General features: G+C 43.2%; 1 protein-coding gene across 1 annotated transcript in view; it reads right to left on the bottom strand.

Annotated features, from left to right (window-relative positions):
- The window catches only part of CNTNAP2 (contactin associated protein 2), a 1,071,500-nt gene extending 1,053,695 nt beyond the window's left edge, over positions 1–17,805 (bottom strand). Inside the window, exon 1 of the mRNA XM_090286919.1 lies at positions 17,757–17,805. Coding sequence (XP_090143045.1) covers positions 17,757–17,805 — 49 coding nt within the window. The remainder of the gene's footprint in view (positions 1–17,756) is intronic.
- Between the last annotated feature and the right edge of the window lie 1,780 nt (positions 17,806–19,585).

Below are 19,585 nucleotides of genomic sequence, written 5' to 3'. Positions count from 1 at the left end.
AACAGGAAACAAAACTCCTTACCTTAAAGGAGCTCCTCATGGGTTTCCTAGAGCTGTCACCTACACACTCCCTACTCTTCCTTAGCTTCAAAAAATACTTCTGGATGCCCCTCATTCAGCAGGAATCCAACGGTGGGCCGCCGGTCCCCAGAGCCGACCCCTGCCCGGCCCTGCCCTGGGCCCTACCTCTCTGACACCCACGAGGAACCCCCAGCCCTGCACTTCTCTAAAAGGGTTCCAACATGGAATCACGGCAACCTCCTTCCTGTCTCGGCCGCTACTTTCTTCCCTTTCAAATGAGGCCATGCTGTAGGCTGGCATTAAACACGGGGCTCCCTACCCAGCCCTCCGCCCCAATGACTGCAATTCTGCTGTGCCCCTGCCACCACCTGGTTGGAACTAAATTCTGACGATTCCCGAAGATCAGTGCCACTGCATGTGGTTTTGTCCAGTCAGTCCCAGGGCCACTGTTCACATAGACCTGGGCTACGTGTGGCTCTTGAGCCCTTGCCAGGTGGCCCCGGGCACTACCACCGGTCCGAAAGACTGAGAAACTAAAATTTTAACTCTATTCCAATTAATTTAAACTTATATTTAAAAACTGATGTTCAGTTACCGGGCAGCATTTCAAGTATTTTGGGAAGACGGATATGTGAGACTAGCTTTTCAACAAAAAATTGATGCAACTTTATACATTATTTCTGATGCAAATTTAGCTTTTGAATTAAGATGTGCTAGCAGTGCGAAATACGCACTGTACTTTAAAAAACAGTAAAAAAAGCAAAATATCAAATTAATAATGTTTCTATTGATCACATATTGAAATGACAATATTTTGATACAGTAGGTTACACAGAACATAGAATAAAATATCTTTAACGTATCTTTTTTTTTTTTTTTTTTACTTTTTTAATATGGGTATTGGCTCGTTAAAAATTACGTAGGTGGTTTACTATATATTTTACTGGACAGTGGTGCCATAGACTATCATGTGAAAGTGACCTTTAGAGTTTTGTGGTACACGACCTACACACACATAAGGGTTGAGTCTGTCACTGCCACAGGCTGGCATGACCACTACAGAGGCATCGTGTTCACATTACGCCCCCGAACCGGTCCTCAGCTCTGAGCTACTGAATGGAAGCTCGCTGTTTATATAAGACTAAAACAAGTCGGTATTTAACAGGTTTGAATGAGGTGAAAAGAAGAGAGAAGAAGAAAGGAAGGAAGGAAGGAGATTTGCCCCACAAGGAAACTCAGGTCCTTCAATGGATTAATGGGGAGAAACTCATTAATCACCGTCTTCACTAAGGCAGGCAAGTGCACACGACTTCTGATTTATACTCAGACGCGACCTGCGCCTTCCTCCAAGTTTGGAGATGGGAACACTCACCACTCTGCTTCAGACAAACACTGCCTCTTCTTATAATGTTGGCCCCATCTCAGAATCCCTAAAGAGATCCCCTGTCAGCTCTTCATATGTTTCCTTCTGACCTGCAAACCAATGCTGTGTCCAGCTCACTGAATGTGTGTGATGACTGGGCTCCCTCGTTCCCGCTAAACTCAGCAGCACCTCCTGTCTTATTTTGATACTTACGTGGTCTTATCTAATAGCCTTACCAGGTCTTGCCCTCTGTCGCTGTATGCTAGAACTATCGGAGAGGGCAAGGGCTGACAGAATCGATGCTGTTATCTTCCTCCGTGATTACCACCCAAATGGAACCGGCCCTCGTCCATTCCTTCAGATTGCTTCCTTAAAAAGACAGCCAAAGACTCTAGTAGCCTTCTTTTCTTAAAGCTCCTTTGCCAAAAAGTTAAAATGTAGATTTACACAGCAGACAGGGTATGTTTTAAACAGTGTTTTGTTCTTTCTTGTAGATACGGGGTGGGGGGCGGTTCTTAGTGATAAAGAAGAAAAAACGATGGGTGATGTTCTCTCACAGCCTGAATTACTCACAGTTACATAAGTGTTTATGAATAATGAAAGTCTAATTGAGGTGCCTGAAATATGAATAACTGTGCTATTTCATGAAGCAGTGAGAGGTAGAATTCGTTTTCGGCAACAGGACTTATATCTCCCATCTCTCCCTTCTGTGATCCCCGTCGTGGAGTGTGAAATGAGCAACGTAACACTTCAGAGCTTCTGAAGGAATCACTCTCCCTTCTCTTCCTCGGCCAGCTAAGCCATCCCAACATGGACGAAAGTGGAAGGGGGAGTTCCCTATGAACTGAGAACAAGGTGATCCCTTACAGCTCGATGAAGCCAATACACAGAAACAGCATCACGGGGTTTTAGGTTTGGGTCCCAGTGAGAAGTCTACTTGCATGTAAATTGTTGGCCTTCCAGAAACAGATGACCATGTTTCGGGCTAACACAACATCCTACCTGTCTCTCTCTCCTTAGTTAATCCTTGCCATATGTTATTGATACATTGCTAAGGAGAGCTGATGGGTTCCAAATACATGTCATATGTTTAGGACGAGAAGTTCCCAGGATCCCCCAGTGAATTGCTGTGAAATGACAGCAACAAGAAAAACAGCATTTTCCCTCTGTTTTACTCACGGACTCGTATGCCTCGACAGCTCTGAGTCCTCCGCAGTGAGGGCCACAGAGGGTCCTGGCTGCCACCTCAAATCGTAGCTCCCTGCATGTCTTTTCACACTGAAGCACAGAAAACTGGACTAGGGTCCCAGGGAACCAAAGCCTCTCTGCGGACCCTTGGAGAGCAGTCCCGGACTAAGTCATACAGAGAAGACAGAATTTTTGCTGAAAGTGCATCACTTAGGTATAGCCAAAAAAATAAAAATAAACCCTAAAACTGGGTGACCTGGGAGCTTCCCACAAGTGGGTAAGCTCTGTTTGAGGGTTGCATACCTGGGAAGTGGTGAGGCCACTTACAGGTCACCCAGCCTCTCTCCTTCCTCCCTCTCAATGGCCAGTTAGTGCTAGCCCTTGGAGCATAAAGCCAATTCACGTTGTTTTTTGTTCTGACTACAACTGCTTGGTTTCACATTTCTCTTCTAATCGTGGAAATTCAAAGGCAACAGTTCGGATGGAAAACCAAGTCACTTCTTGCTTTGCTGGCATTCTCTCCTTGTCATTGTTTTCCAACCTACATGGTTAGGTCTTGAACTCTGTGTAGAGAAGATGGAACATGATACCTTGAACATCATTGTTTTTGCTGTACTTATTCCAGGCACATCAGAGAAGGAAAACTCTGATTCCAAAAAACCTCCGCTGCCTTGCGGCATACCTCTTCAGGGGAAAGGCTAAGGGAGTAAACCCCGACAGAAAATCCGGAGCCGGAGTCCCTAAGGCGGTTTGACGTTGTAGTCAACACCGGCAACTCCTGCGGCGCACCTGAAGCCAAGCTGTATTGACTCCGTCTTTCCCTTGGACCCTTCAGCTGCGAAGAGAGGGGGGGTCTGCTGCATGGGCAACAGCAGACCCTCCATATCACCCTGCCCAGGCTCTGTAGCTTCAGCTTCACTGGAGAGGACACTCCAGCGACATCGCAAGATGTCGATTCAACACGGGAGGAGACAGATACCGTGTCACTCCCGAGTCGGACTGCACAGCCATTCTCGGCGGTGCAGATAGACTCTTAAGAAGCTACACCATCGTCTCTCGAGACGGACGGCTGCCGACGATTCCAGGACCTGGTAGGTAGAGGAGGGGCAAACATGAATCAGTTCCCTTGGCGGTCTCTACAGGCGCCCCCAAAGTATGGTCCTTCTGCTGAACGATAACAAAATGGAAGGCAAAATGCAGCATTGCTGAATCCCGCACTCGGAAAGGAAGGAACAATTCAGCCATGGCTGACGACCCCGCGGCGGGCCGTCGTTACTATTCACACCATATTATTTCCATTTCGCACCAGATAGAGACCCAGGCTGTGGCGTAGCTGGTACATCGCAGACCTTTTCTCTCTTGTGGTTGAGGTTCAGTTCTGCTATTCATTCCCTTTCACTTTGCCCTGACTTACTGCTTTTCCTCCGTGTGTGTTTTGAATATTAAGAGTGTTAGCAACTAAGAAAAATATTGCTTCTGTCAGTTTCGAGCATATTGCTGCTGCACATCGGTAGTTTTTTCTTACTTCAATTCTTTTCTGGGAGACAGAATGCTGGTCTCGGTGTTGTGTCCCAATCTGCTGTTCTCACATATATAATATTTCAAGTGCAGTTCTATCTTTGTCGCCTGCCACTGCATCTCACAGAAAATCCGAAACAAGACTAAGGAAGTCTAGATTTTGGCTGTTCTTTTAGCATAGAAAGAAAAACATGGGTCTTTAAAAAATATATGATTATATATAAATGTTTAAAATATCTTTATTACTTCTGATTATTTTTAAACCAAGATAATACACAGACAATGAAATGACTAAGTATATATACTTATCAAAAATAAAAGAGAGGCATAGGTTTGTGTTCTAAAACACCAGTGGGAAAACTTCAGCTGTGCTCTGTAACCAACTCAAATATTATTCCAACTTCTCTTATAGAACAGCTCACACAAGCAGGGAAGAGATGGCAAATAGACCAGGGAGTGATTTTAAAGTCAGAAGAGTTTGTTTCAAATGCTCTCACATCAGCTGTTAGCTGTGGCCTTGGGCAGGAATTTAGACTTTCTTGTATTTAAGTTGTTTTTTTTTTAATTCATAAAACTGAATCTTATTACCTTTCAATTATTTCCTAGGGTTTTTGGAGGGACCAGATGGGACGTTGGGCACACCCAGATGCACGAGACACGGGGCTTGTGTTAAAGCCACAGCCGGTGCCTGGGCCAGACAAATATAAGCCTTCAGTACGATACTGCACACGAAGTGCTGCGGCAGAAATCAAGATGTGGGCACCTTCACCTTGAAAACTGGAGAGATACCTTTCTCATCATCAGTGATAATTTTTGAAAAAGGTGATGCCTGAACTCACTACCTAAGGACAAGTGACTTAAAAAATAGTCAAGCCCTGCCCTGGCCGGGTGGTTCATTCAGTTGGTTGGAGCATCATCCCGTATACCGAAAGTTCTTGCGTTCAATCCCTGGTCACGGCAATGCCTGGGTTGCTGGGTACGTATGGGAGACAACTAATGGATGTTTCTCTCTCTCTTACGTCTCTCTCTCTCTCTCTCTCTCTCTCTCTCTCTCTCTCTCTCTCTCTCTCTCTCTCTCTCTCTCATTCTTTCTCTCTAAAATCAAAAAACATATCCTCAGGTGAGGATTAAAAAAATGTTGAAGCTCTGTATGAAGAATGATCCATACAACAAAATCTGGAGGCCGGTGGGAACTGCTTGTAATTTAATACAGTGTGGACATAAGCTGTGGAAGGACTGTAGTTCTCAGCCTTCCTGGACTTGTTATGATGAGGAAGGTCACCGGTTCTGCCCTCCTGTGTCTCCCTCCTGTCGGGACCGTCCAAAAACTCCAGTTAATCATTCTCCTTCTGGGAACCTATCTGATGCTATAGGAATGCGTGGCTTTATCAAAATATAAAAGAACACGCTCTAGCAATCACTTATAAATCTCTACTGTCACAGAAGCATGCAGACTACAGAAGTCCGTGGTTTCAACTTGCACCTGCTTCAGACTACGCAGGGAGGAAGAGTAAGGAAGTCAACAACATAGTAAGCTGCCATTTAACGCCATCAATGGGCAACTTTACCACAGGCCGATTGATACAAACAGGAGTTGCGTTCCCGCAGCATCGCCTCCATGTGATCATGAAACAACCCCAAACCGAAGGACGTGATTTAAGGACCTACAGTTATCACCCTAACAACTGAGGCTATATGGCCCATCTAGGGCTCTGAGCATCCATTGAAAGCAAAACCCGAACCAACCAACCAAACAAACGAACAAACAAAAAAATAACTCAGATTAATAATCCATTGAAATACGTTTTATGTGCCAGAAAGGGGCTAGGAAAAAAGCCACCCAATGTGTGTAATTATGCATTTTCAGACATATGCTCAGGCACAAACTTTCTAATATGAAACGGCCCTCCCTGGAGGCAGAACAGCCTTCTGGCGGCTCACATCTGCTGATGGGAAGGTAGCAGATATAATTCAGTCCTCCAGCTGCAGTGAACAGCGCTGCCCACCGATGCCAAAGCAGAAAACAGACCCAAAGGCCATCCATCCCAGAGGCCGCCGAGAAAGGAAGGAAGGTGAGTTAAACGAGTATAACATGGGCTCCTTACATCGCTAAGAAAATAAACACAGCGAAGGCAAAGTAAAACGAAAGGGATGTGCGGGTGGAAACCCGGGAGTAAAACGTCCAGGCTTCTGGGTTTCCACGTTCACGTTAAAGCGGCCAGCGCGATGGAAGCAGACGGCCCTGCCGGTCATGGCGTGTGGCCAGCGGTACTCACATCAAACGTAGACAATGTTTTAACAAGGGGCCGAGTCCACAGAGCTGACTGCCCATTTGCAGAGCAAAGAAAAGGCAGAACGCTAACAAAGGCTGGGCCGCTTTGAGTTGTTATTAGCGGCAAGATTTTCAGAATTCACAGGGAGGTAATCTGATGTTTTTGTTCTTCCCTAAGAAAACGGTATGAAAAAATCATTAATTTCCTAAAGGTATTAAGATAAGGGTCTCTTCATTCTAATACGTATGACCTAACCAGGTTGTTCACAGAGCCATAACTAGATTAAATCCTTCCAATGGTCCTGGAAGTAATTTGGTCTGGTTTTTCTGTTTTCTTTCTATTCTCTTATTGAATGAAATACGGGGAATGAGGCAAACAGGCAGAAAGCCGGGGACTTTCTCTAATTATAAAGAGCAGATATTGAAGAAGGATGCAGAGCATCATCTGATATGGAGGAAATGTAATTATGGGGTTGGAAGCATATTTTTCACAAGCGTGGTTGTTGGTGCCCCGACCTGGTCTAATAATGGACCCTGTGCAGGGCCCCTCATGTGGTCAGCTGATGAGCGTTTTCCCAGAAAAAACAAAGGCGGCTCACTTCCGGCCTTCGTATGTCTCAAAGGTTACAGTATTGCACTGACACCCAGCAGGCATTAGACCAAGGACCCACAGACGGTGTTACCTGAAGGCACCTGTCATTGAGCCATTGGCTGCAGCAGCCCAAAGGGAAGCCTCCTCTGTGCAAACAGCAGCCTGAGGGAAAGGGGACAGTCTCCCCAACTAACCCTCTGAGGGCCGTGCGTGATCGCTAAAATTCGTGTGAGAAACACCACGCTGTTTTGCTGAGAAATGCAGTTTATAAAAAATGGCCCTATAAAACATCATTATTCATAATAATTTGCTGAAAATTTCATGACATATAGTAAATACATTCTTCCTTTGTAAGCCCTGTTCTTTAACGCAATTTAGCAAAAAAAAATTATTGCATTAAAATTATTTTATTACAATTATTTTAGAAAAAATAACTTCCTTCAATATGGCTTTTGAAGTATAATATATGGCATAATATAATACCTATGATTATAATTTGAAAAAAATAGCAGCATGGATAACAAGCATCAAATATTGCGTAATTTTTGGAAAAAAAAGAAAACTTCATAACGTACAAAAAAATGAACACAAACAGCATTCACACTAGACACATATTTCAATAGCTATCAACAATGAAAAACAGTTTATAAACAAAATGCTAACACTACACCATGAAGCAATGAAAATGTCCATTAGCAAAAGCTTCCTTATCATGCACACCGCATAGAGTGCCGACGATTATTGCAAAGATAAATGAAATTAAAAGGACCGTTTAAAATGTTAGTAAAAATTAAAGCAGAATTAATATGTTAGTATTTGAACAAGTGTAAAAATTCAAAATTTGGATCGACATGAGAAAAAGTTATATCAATATATAACCTGAGGTACAAAAAAAGAGGCCAAAACATAAAATACCAATTATTCCATTGTTATTTACATTGATAGCCATCAAAAAAAAAGAGTCACTGAGAGCGACGCTGGCACTTTTGGGAAAATTTGTCAGCATCAATCACAGCGATGTTGGCACTCAAAGGGTTAAACATCATTATCCAGATGCACCTGTTTCACCCTTGGAAAGCACTGGGTGAGGGTCAAAGCCATGGGGCCATTTCCCAATTGTTCCACATTGTTCTATAAAACCGATATTAAACTTTTAAGTTTACAAATGATGATAATGATGTCTGCTATTGTCTATTTCTCCATCGTTGTCTGGACCGCAATTAGTTACATCCGTGATTCCACAGCCTGCATCATTTCTTTGGAAACCGAAAAATGTCTGTAAATATTCACTGTTGACTTCATAAGTCATCCAGCATAGAAGCAAGGAGCATTTGAAGTTTAAAATGCATAGAAAAATGTATACAATAAGTATAATTTGATATTATTGCTCTTCAGAATATATTATTTGAGAGTCAAATGTGTGCAATACCATGTTAATAAATTGCTTTGCGATTGTGTGAAGAATTCTGTTTTAAGATGAATAGTTTTTATTTAATTGTCACTGTATTTTTTGATTATTATTTAACCCCTGTACACCCCCGCCCCACCCCGCAGTCACCACACTGCTGTCCCATGTCCTGAGTCCTTTCTCCCTTCTGCTCAGTCCCTCCACCCCCTAACCACCCCCCCCCCCCAGCTGTCATCTGCTCTGTGTCTGTGAGGCTGTCTCTGCTTTGCTTATTAGCTCCGATGTGAAGTGTTCCCACACCATCTGACCTGAACTTTATAAGGCAAGTACTGAATAGCATGGTTTCCGATATTGCATGAGAAGTAAAATCACAAAGCATATGTTACAAAGATATGTTACAAACGTGTTAACTGATCATTCACAATTTTCCCGTTCTTTTAGACCATCCGCTGTTCACACTGCTGTAGGAAGACTGTTCGGAGGGGACATCCCAGAGCCATTACACAGAGGGCAGCCGTGGGAAATGAGGTAGCACTGACCCCAGCTCAGCTTCTGATCTTTCTCACAGACAAATGTGACGATATTTGCCACAAACCTAGCAAAACAGCAGTTTCCTTAAAATAATGAACTAAAGGGGTCTTCATCTCAAATGCCCCAAATATAGAAAATTTTAGTTCCCTCTGCTAAACCCCAAATCATCTTTTTCTCACGCTATTATCAAGGACGTGTGGAACACAATTGTACTTCTAAGCATATTAAACAAACCCCATTAAAACTCTTAAAGCAGGTTGCTTGGCTGGATTGCAGAACTGCACGTCCCAGAGTGAAAGGGTGTTCTGCAGGACGACAGATGCCCATGAGGAGGAGGGTCTCCGGTTCCCTGGAGAGGACCACAGAGCACATCTGCCTGGCTGATTTGACTGTGGGAACGTGTGTGACATGTGTGGGTGCAGAGAATACTTGGGGAACACCGTTCTACGGGAAATGCTACAAAACCCAGCATAGATTGCTATGGGGGTTGTGAGACATTTCCTAGGGAATATGCTTTTAATATTCCATCATAGCAAACGCCAATCATACAAATGTATCATGGATTGTATATTCAATTTTTAAAAGCTTCCAATGAAGCCAGCATTTTAATTTATATTTGAGAATTGAAGTAAAAATGATAAATTAAAACCTCCATTAGCATTAGATGGCAACTCTCATTCAATTGCAAAGGTGAATAAAGGCTTATTGATGGCTTTCAAAGAAACCATTTATATATGTATTTTAAAAAATAGAACTTATAGGGCTGAGAAGAAAAAAAATAAACATTTTTTTATATTCACCCTAATGTCTGGAATAATTCTTCTTGGCTTTTCTGAAGGTCATAAAGATAGTAAGAACAAAGTAACACTTTACAATCACTGGCATAAACTTTTATTTGAACTGAAAGGAATTTGTGGGGCAACACTGTAGGCAATGTTTAAGTTAATGTTAAGTAGTCATCTAATTACGTGAAACTCATTAAAACATTTTCTCCTTCAATTTTTAAAATATCCTTTTTTTTTTTTTTTTTTTATGAGCATCGTCAGCCTGGGAGACAAGTGTCACTGGTTCGATTCCTAGTCAGGGCACATGACTAGGTTGCCCGTCAGGTCCCCAGTTGGGGGCTTGAGTGAGAGGCAACCACACAGTGATGTTTCTCTTCCTCTCTTTCTCCTTAACCCCCTCTCTAAAAATAAATAAATAAACTAATAAATTAATTAATTTAATAAATAAAATAAAATATCCTTTTTTTAGGTGATGGTAGGGAAATACACAGTGGGAAATGCACAAATTCTTGCAATCACTCTTCAGGGAAGCGCTGTTTCAACAAGGACAAGGGCATTTCATTCCGGTGCTTTAAAATATTAATATCTGCATTATTATTTTTAGGTATTGAGGGCAATTGATGACAAAGATTTTAATGCACCAGATTTTGTTGATTATTTCATTTAATCTTCACCACAGGTCTGTGGAATTGTGCAATTGATTTCATGTTAAAATATAATATAAAGAGGGGACCCAGACTTTCAAGATTACTTTGGTATAACCATTAATAGAATACTCTCACTGTCAAGAGTTCCCGGTTTCGGTGATAAATTATACAGTACCCATAAAAATCAGGAAGCCGAGATGCGGAAAGTTGAAGTAATTGACTAATACCATGCTCATCGCTGGTCGACTCCATATTAGAACTTAGTTTTGCGTGAATGAAAGTCATCCCCCCAGTGCTCAGCGCTGCAGCATCGGAGCTGGCAAAACCAGCAGGTGTTTGCAGGGGAGACATTCAAAGAGGAAGAAGGACGGGCAGCCCAGGCAGGAATGTCAAATATCCCGAAATGCTACGTTTCCAGCCTCCTGGATTTTCCTGCTCCACGGATCTAGTCTGAAGAGGCCAGTGCTCCCAGAAGTAACACTCCAGCCAATGAGTCCATAAGAAAAGAGTAACGAATCATCAGTGAGTGGGGAGGAGCAGATGAAGAGAAACGCCGAGTAAAGGGCAGGGGCGAGAGAAGGGAATGAACAAAGGCTGTGGAATCAAACTGGCCAACTCGGACAGAGGCTCACCAGTTGGCAAGATGAGGCTATTTCACAATTTCAGCCTCGATGTTATCATGTGGGAAAGAGCTTCCTTACCAAGGTTAAAATTATTGCTTGATCCGGCGGACACTGGCTGCCAGCAGTGGGCCATCAGGAGCAGAAGAGCGGATCAGGGACGGAGGTGAGAAGGGGACCAGCTAGAGGCACCCGGCCCAAAGAGGACCAGTGGCCCCACAGAGCATTGCTCTAGCTTCCCCAGTTCCTAGGGTACTAGCTCCAGTCTGGGGATCAATTAGCTCTGGGAGATCCTCTTACTATTTAAAACAGAAAATGGGAAAAAGAATAGAAATAAGATAAGAAGGTGAGTACAAATGTAACTAACGGACATGATAATTATGGGTGTAATAAAGGAGAGAAATGCTTGCTTTCTGGAAGTAGCAGGGACAGAAGTTCTGAAGAGCAGAGGAAGTGGGATGACATGCTGAGCCACCTAGAATCCTGCGAGAGGCAGCACCACAAGGTAGCTATGGACTGGATGTGTGACCTGAAGAAGAGGTTGGTGATATACACAGAAAAGGATAAAATGATAAAAGCAAAGATTTGACCAAGCCAAGGCATCAAGGCATGGTGGCAATTGTTAACTTCAGTGGTGTCTTTTAAGGGAAGGTAAAGACTGTCGTTCTCTTTAAGATGCAAGGGTGGAAAGTAAGGGACCCGCTCCAGTAGCCTTCCAGATGTCTGTTGTCCACCTCTTTCTCCCAGAAGTGGTCATCGATTATGTGGCCTACAAAGGCAATCTGCTCTCCCTGCTGGAGGAAACAAAGGTGCAATCCCTTCAAAAGTCACCGCCAACAACATCTGTCTGCCCTTTGCTTTGAAAGGAGAAGACCGTTCCTAAAATGGCAGGAATCATCCAGGAAGAAAATCTAAAAATAGAAAAGGAGTAAGAGACAGCACTGAAGAATCTAGCTCGCATAAACTGAAGTGGCAGGACGGTGAAGAAGAAAGGAAACCATTCAAGATGTCTGGCACTCAAGGAGCCCTGAGATCTCATGAATGCGTTGCTCTGGCTTTATAAACAGAAATCCAACTTGCCTTGAACCTTCTTACCTCTTTGTAAGTTCTGTCTTTGGGCAAGTTTGCACACAGCACTGACGCGGCTTCCTCTGGCTTAACCGTGCATGGAAGAGTGTCAGACTTGAGTACAAGCCATGGCTTGTGTCCCCAGATCACTGGTCCTCAGCTATGCCACTTTAGAATCTAAATGTCTTTGGGGGTTCCTAGATTTATTATTTTATTATGCAAAATGAGGACCATGATAACTGTTTTTAATCAGGAGTTCTTTAGTAACTAGGAAGACACGTTTACTCAAATTAGCAGGGAGGAGGAGGTGACCATTATAATTAGAAAGGGAAGTTCGCCAGACTCTAGAAGTGCAGCCACGGCTAGGGCGCAATGACAGCAGGGACCTGAGGGACAACGGGGATGACCAGGACTCTCTCCACCTTCTCTGTGGATCCATGTTAACTCTGCTTTTACTTCTCTCCTTTTCTCCTGTTTACACGTGGCCCATCCTGGTTTCCCCCAAAGCCCTCTCGGTTCCCAAATCTATGTCACATAACAAAGAAAATAGAGATTCTAATGGCAGCGGCTGAGATCCTGTGTTCTCTTTTATCCTCCGTGGTTCGTGGAGGAAGAAGAGGAGCAGGTGGTGAAGGGAAGTCCCTCTGGACCAGGAGAAAGAAGACAATTTCTAAGAAAAAGCATGTGAAGTTGAAAGCTGAAAGTCTGGCAGAAGAGACGCTGGGCTTCTCTGACCTCACAGTCCATCTAACAAGGGTGTTAGAAAGATCACGTGACATCTGGAACACACATGGAAGCATTTTCTAATCTGTAAAATACTACATAAATGCAAGGTAGCAGATGCCTTCCAGAAATCCAGAATACAAACCACGGGAATTAGGGACTGTTCTAAGACAAACAAACAAGCAAACGAAGCTTACAGCAGTAGGCCCCAGAAAGGCGCGCCTGAATCACAGGTGGACTTTACATTTAAATACGACATTTTCCCCCAGTTTCTCATGTACCAATCCCTGATATCAAGGCCAAAGCAGATGAATGTACATTGTGGGGATGCCAAAATTAAATTTTATAAATATGTCAATCTGTCCTCTGAATGAATATTTGCGTTTATACTCTGCTTCTGCATGGGCAACAGCAGACCCTCCATAGCACCCTGCCCAGGCTCTGTAGCTTCAGCTTCACTGGAGAGGACACTCCAGCGTCATCGCAAGATGTCGATTCAACACGGGAGGAGACAGATACCGTGTCACTCCCGAGTCGGACTGCACAACCATTCTCGGCGGTGCAGATAGACTCTTAAGAAGCTACACCATCGTCTCTCGAGACGGACGGCTGCCGACGACGACTCTGCTTCTCTATGTATTCATAAGCTCTATCCGAAATGTAGTTGAGGAATATAATGTAAATAAATGATAATGATAAAAGTTCTGAATTTGTTCTTCATATCATTAGTAAGTTACATCCTTGTACCCTTCCGTGTTAGTTAGCATATGATCTTCTTGCTTTCAGATGCGTATATGGTGTATCTATCAGGTGATTCTTGCCAATAGTGAAGCAAGAAACTATATCTCCAGCATTCCCCAGCTTCCCTTACATCTCCTTTTTTTCCCTCCTTTTGGAATTATCTGCTGCCTCTATTTATTTTTAAGGAAAGTAGTATCATGTTGTGCTTAAAAAAAATCTATCCTCAACCAAAGTGGGTTATTAGCCATTTATGCCTTAATGTGAATTTCAGCCAACATGGCTCCTCTCCCAAAGGGTATGGGCATATGAACTTTCTAATGGCATACAAATCTTTCTTGTTCATTAAAATAGCCATAGCTGAATTTCTTTGTGTTCTTCTTCTTAAGGGAGAATTAGCCCTCCTTCTATTGCTTTCTACCTTGACCCACTCTGAGGCCATCAGCTAGTGTCCCATGCACACCTGCAGAGGCAGAGCAGCAGGAGGAGTGTAGACACCGCCAGCTGGGTGACAGTCCCACACACCTAGGTAGATAGTACGGGACGGGGTAGGGGAGGGCACTCTATGTAGTTAGGCTCAGTGTGCCACTGGTAAGCCATGTAGTTAGGCTCAGTGTGCCACTGGTAAGCCAAAGGGGTCTTTCAGGGTCACAAAGTCAGCTCTCCAGGCTGCCGACAGCAAACGCTGATGCGATGGACCGTGGGCAAGTGCAAATCTCTAACTACGTCACACAGTGCTGGCTCCCACCGGGCTACCGCCTCGTAGTTCCACCTGGTGCCTGACAACACTCCGTGCCAATGATCAGAGCGAGGCATCGCTGCTCACCCAGCTCAGAGACCATAACGTTTGCTTTCTAGTCTTTTGCTTCGGAAACAACCTGCATTTTGGAAATGCACTGTATCTACTATACCTCTATCTATAGACACATACACACACACATATGACATATATACATAGTTTATAAACTACAGAGAAAGCTATTATAAATACATTCCTGCAATCCCAGCATCCAGGTTAAAATAAAGTTAAGACTTTAGAAATTTATGTCAGATGCTTTCCCCATACATATATGAGTAGTTACAAAGGTACAAGAAGCTCTAAGTAATTTCAAGTGGCATCTGGTACCATTTTAAAACAAAATCTATTTTAATGTAAATTTACTTAAATTGAATAAGTGAATTAAAAAAAACTATTGATATTTCTTCATAAAAATATTAATTGTAAAAAATCAAGGAGAAAATAAATTTGTGCTTAAAGTTACTGCTTTTATGGCCTCCTACTCTGAAGTTCCCTGGCTGGTTTGGCTCAGTGGATTGAGCGTCGGCCTGCGAGCTAAGTGTCGCTGGTTCGATCTTCCAGTCAGGGCACATCAGAGAAGGAAAACTCTGACTCCAAAAAACCTCCGCTGCCTTGCGGCATACCTCTTCAGGGGAAAGGCTAAGGGAGTAAACCCCGACAGAAAATCCGGAGCCGGAGTCCCTAAGGCGGTTTGACGTTGTAGTCAACACCGGCAACTCCTGCGGCGCGCCTGAAGCCAAGCTGTATTGACTCGTCTTTCCCTTGGACCCTTCAGCTGCGAAGAGAGGGGGGGTCTGCTGCATGGGCAACAGCAGACCCTCCATATCACCCTGCCCAGGCTCTGTAGCTTCAGCTTCACTGGAGAGGACACTCCAGCGTCATCGCAAGATGTCGATTCAACACGGGAGGAGACAGATACCGTGTCACTCCCGAGTCGGACTGCACAGCCATTCTCGGCGGTGCAGATAGACTCTTAAGAAGCTACACCATCGTCTCTCGAGACGGACGGCTGCCGACGACTCTGAAGTTAAAGGGAGAACAGCATCCATCTGTCCAATTCCCCCAGGTATTTTTACATTCTTGCATCTATAAAATTTATACTTGGTTCTACAACTGCAATTTCTAAGTTGATTAGTCATGGTTTTATCTTTAAATGGATGCATTGATCAGCCCAGTCTTTGACTATGCTTTCTTTCCTCTCTTTTTTTTTTCATTCATCTTCTTGTGGGTTAGGTTGTATTATCTGTATTTTCAAAGAGGCTATATGCTTGACCTAACCTGACTTGCCCAAGTTCACTGGGCACAGAATTCATCAGGGATATTTCCCTACAAAACTTTCTTTAAAACATTCTGTGAGTCTACTTCTTCTCATTATAGTGGTGTAGTTCTCCCAGCACCATGAGGCTTCTTTAAGAAAATGTTGCATCCTCTTGACATCTATAGGTTTATTGCCTTCTTTTCTCCTATATTTTGTTCTAGATTTCCTATTACCATGCCGCCTGCATCATAGTTATTATTTGGTGTGGGCAGGTCCCTGTTTCATGTTTTTGTACCTACCTTATCTTTGCTTGTTGCTTTCAGTGACTTTTATAAAAGAGGATTAACTGAAAAGTTTCAATAGTTTACATGTTTAAGCAAAACTTTTGATAGTTTATAGTAATTGACCAACGCCGCCCATAATTGATGAAGACCAGTGTATAAAAAGAGCAGCTAATTAATACTTCTCCTACATCAAAACTGGATATATATTTTAAACTTATATCTCTCAACCTTTGCCTGTGTGTCTCTGTCTTTCACCAAATCTTTTTACTAATGAGGGTCCCTTTCTACTTCTGTGAATCCTCTGTATCTATTAATCTGGACACATAATTCTGTCTTTCTCTTACCCGTTTTCATCTTCCCTTTAATCGTTCTGAATCTGCCTGCTAATCTCTCTTTTCTGATATTACTTTTTCTTTCCTCCCTCCTTCCTTCGCTTTTCTTCCTATTTGGGGTTTTCTTCTGGTGCCTTTTTTCACCTTTATGTTTTCACCCGCCCTCCTCTCCTCTGCCCCTCTTTCTGTCTCTTCCTTCCTTCCTTTCCCATCCTTCTGTATTTATTCACTTTAATTTTTCCCAGATTGGCTGTGATTTTAGTTTACCATTCTCCATTTTACTGAATAAAGATCATGGTCTTTGTTGGTTGGTTCTTATTTACCCAAGAAAATATTGTCTTTTCCCCTTACGTTGCTCTTCATCGACATTTGTCTCAGTGTTCCTTTAAAGAAAAATGAGTTTTAAGTTTCTGTCTTTAATCATATTCTTTTACTGAGTACTGAAGTTTACTTTGAAATTAGCATTTGCTAATTAATACCGAGACTTTAAAGTAAAAAATTCAAATTTCGGTTGCAAATGTGTAACTATTTTTTACACAGCGTTCATACCAAAGTTAAACTGTAAAGGGCCGCAATTGTTTATGCCGCCTTTTCAATGGAAACTAAGTTGCACATTAATAAGGAGAAACATAGCGGTTAGCACAAAGTTTGCTTTTCTCGTGCACTGTACACAGATTTGAAATCGGCTTCTTTTAACTTCTAAGTGACTGTCTGATAAGCGAAAATTTCCTTAACTCAGAATTTTTGCGTTGTTTTGAATTCATTATCACACGCAACTCCAGACAATTCTCCTCTTTCACTGATCATTTCTTACTGCCAGTCCAAGTTTTTACTCCCCAATAGTGGATGCAATAAAATGGGTTGCCGTATCTATGAGTTCATTAATAGAAGTGGGAAGAATGATTCGGGGTACCTGCTGCTGGCTGCTGTGTAATAAGATGTATTTTAGGATTACACATGTAACTATAGCATTTCCTTTTTTAAAAATAAATTTATTTTTTAAAGATTTTAAAATGTTGTTGTTTTTCAATTACATTGTCTCAGTTTTTCCCCCATTGCTCTCCCCTGCCCCGCCCTCCCATCCCTGCTCCCATAGTCAACCCCCACCCCGTTGTCCATGTCCCTGGGTCATTTATACTTATCACTTGACAAGACCCTTCCCCTTCTTTCCTCCGTTATCCCCTTCACTCTTCCCCTCAGGTCACTGTCAGTTTGTTTCTTACTTCCTGAAACCCCAATTCAGAAGAACCTATGCACCCCGATGTTCATAGCAGCGCTGTTTACAATAGCCAAGTGCTGGAAACAGCCCAAGTGCCGCTCAGTAAATGAGTGGATCAAAAAACTGGGGTGCATTTACACAATGGAATACTATGTAGCAGAAAGAAAGAAGGAACTCCTGCTATTTGCAACAGCATGGATAGAACTGGAGAATATTATGCTAAGTGAAATAAGCCAGGCAGAGAAAGACAAATACCATATGATCTCACCTCTAAGAGGAAACTAATGAACAAAACAAACAAACGAGCAGAACAGAACCAGAACTGTAGAAATAAATACACCATTTCTTATTGGACACGCGTGCTGACATAGGAAGTAGAGACCGCCTTACCCCCGCGCTTGTTGATCTTGGCGTAGCCCGGAGAATAGCTCGCGGACATCGAGGACGAGCTGCTGAAAGCTACGTGAGGGAGTCCGGACACAAGGGGTTCATCACATTTTTCTGAAAGAGAAAGAGAGAGAGAGAGAGAATGTCAATCAAAACCTTGAACTAATGATTGGCATGTTTTCGTTAAAGAGATATTGACTAGAGCACACATTTAAACATCTATGACACAGTTTAGCAAAGGATCAGAATTTAGGCAACTCAATGATCATTTGAATCAACCACAGGACCAGTTCAGACAGCCTTCTGCTTGTCAAGCGTCATGACTATGACACGGAGTCTTCTTCCTAGGGCCCCCATTCAGACCTGCTCCCTCGGGATCATGAGCCAAGTTGAGGTGGTTTGTTTAACAACAGGCTTTGGAATCTGGCCTCCCTGGTAATCTTCATTATAGGGATAGAGGGTCAGAGGCATTGAACTTGGAAGTGGGAAGACTAGGAAGAATCCTGCCCAAACTAAGAGACTAAGAAACAGGTGTCAGGAAAGGCGGGCACAATAATCGCCAACTTGAAATGCATGTAAAAGCCATCAGTCCCCGTGTTGGATGGTCACCTGCACTTTCATTCCTCATTCCATTTCTGTAGTGGCTTAAATTGTTTTAGCTCTCCCTCACCACCAGCTCATCCCTTCTCATTTTCCTTATGTCCACGGGGTAAAGTACATGGGACCCAACCCTTGGATTTCTTCTCGGTCTCCTTTCATGGGTCTTCTCCCCTGGAGCATCCCAAATGCTACCACCTTGCATCACCCAGCCATCAGCCAACCGGAAGACTGCGTAGTCTCCCTGCTTCCTCCCTTGTCCCCTATAGTTCTTCTGCACATAGAAACCAAAGGGATATACTCTTAAAACTACAAAGGGGCCATGTGGCTCCTGTGCTCAAAATATCCACTGGTTCCTGCTCTCAGTCCCTCAGAATAGAGTCTGCACTGGTCGTATCTCATTCCTGCCCCCCTGTCCATGACTGTTGAGCTCCAAGGACCCGCTGGCCTCTCCTTCACAGCAGGTCTGCTCCCATCGGGAGTCTTCACGGGTACACCGGCAGCAGCCACAAGGCTCAGCCCTCGCCTCGCCCAGGTTCTGCTCAACACCCCTGCTCATCCCTGCAGACGCGCTGACCGAGCCCACATGGCCAAAAGAGCCATCACCCTGGCAGCACCCAATCCTGTCTCATTGTCTGCAGAGCACCGAGCTCCCCCGGGTAGGTTTCCACTCGCTTAACTGTTCAGTTGACTGGACCCGTATGGAAATAAAGTTTTGAATAATGTCATGCTTACTCTGCAGGGATCTGAGCAGCACATGGTGCTTGATACATGCTCTGAAAACACTTGCAGAATGAATGAATGAATGAATGAAGAGTGAATAAACGATGAAAGAAAGAAAACAAGAACAACGAACCCTAACTAATCTCAGAGTCTGGAAGCGCACTGCTCAATGACACAGTACAACACCTGCTTTATAGAGAAGTGGTCTAAAGTCCCCAACAAATGTTAGTGCATGCACAGTCCTCTGTGCAATGACACAGAGAATGACAATGCATATTCTAGAATCATTTCTGCCTCCCATATTCATAAACAGTAAAAGAAACTTTAGCAATAGAAGGAATGAGCTCGTTTCCTTGAAAAGTCACTCAGGTGGAGTTAAGTCCCTAATGATACTGGGAAAATGGATTATTATTCATGATCTCGTCCCTCAAGTGTGTACAAATTGGAAGTTAAAATGAGCAAATCCATCCTTGTAAAACATTGTTAGATTTCTTATTTTTCTTAGTATTACT

This window comes from Furipterus horrens, unplaced genomic scaffold (genome assembly GCF_987537825.1).
Source record: "Furipterus horrens unplaced genomic scaffold, mFurHor1.1.pri manual_scaffold_9, whole genome shotgun sequence".
In the NCBI taxonomy this organism is placed as follows: domain Eukaryota; kingdom Metazoa; phylum Chordata; class Mammalia; order Chiroptera; family Furipteridae; genus Furipterus; species Furipterus horrens.
Note: the sequence above shows the minus strand (reverse complement) of the source record. Positions and strands in the feature narration are given on the sequence as shown.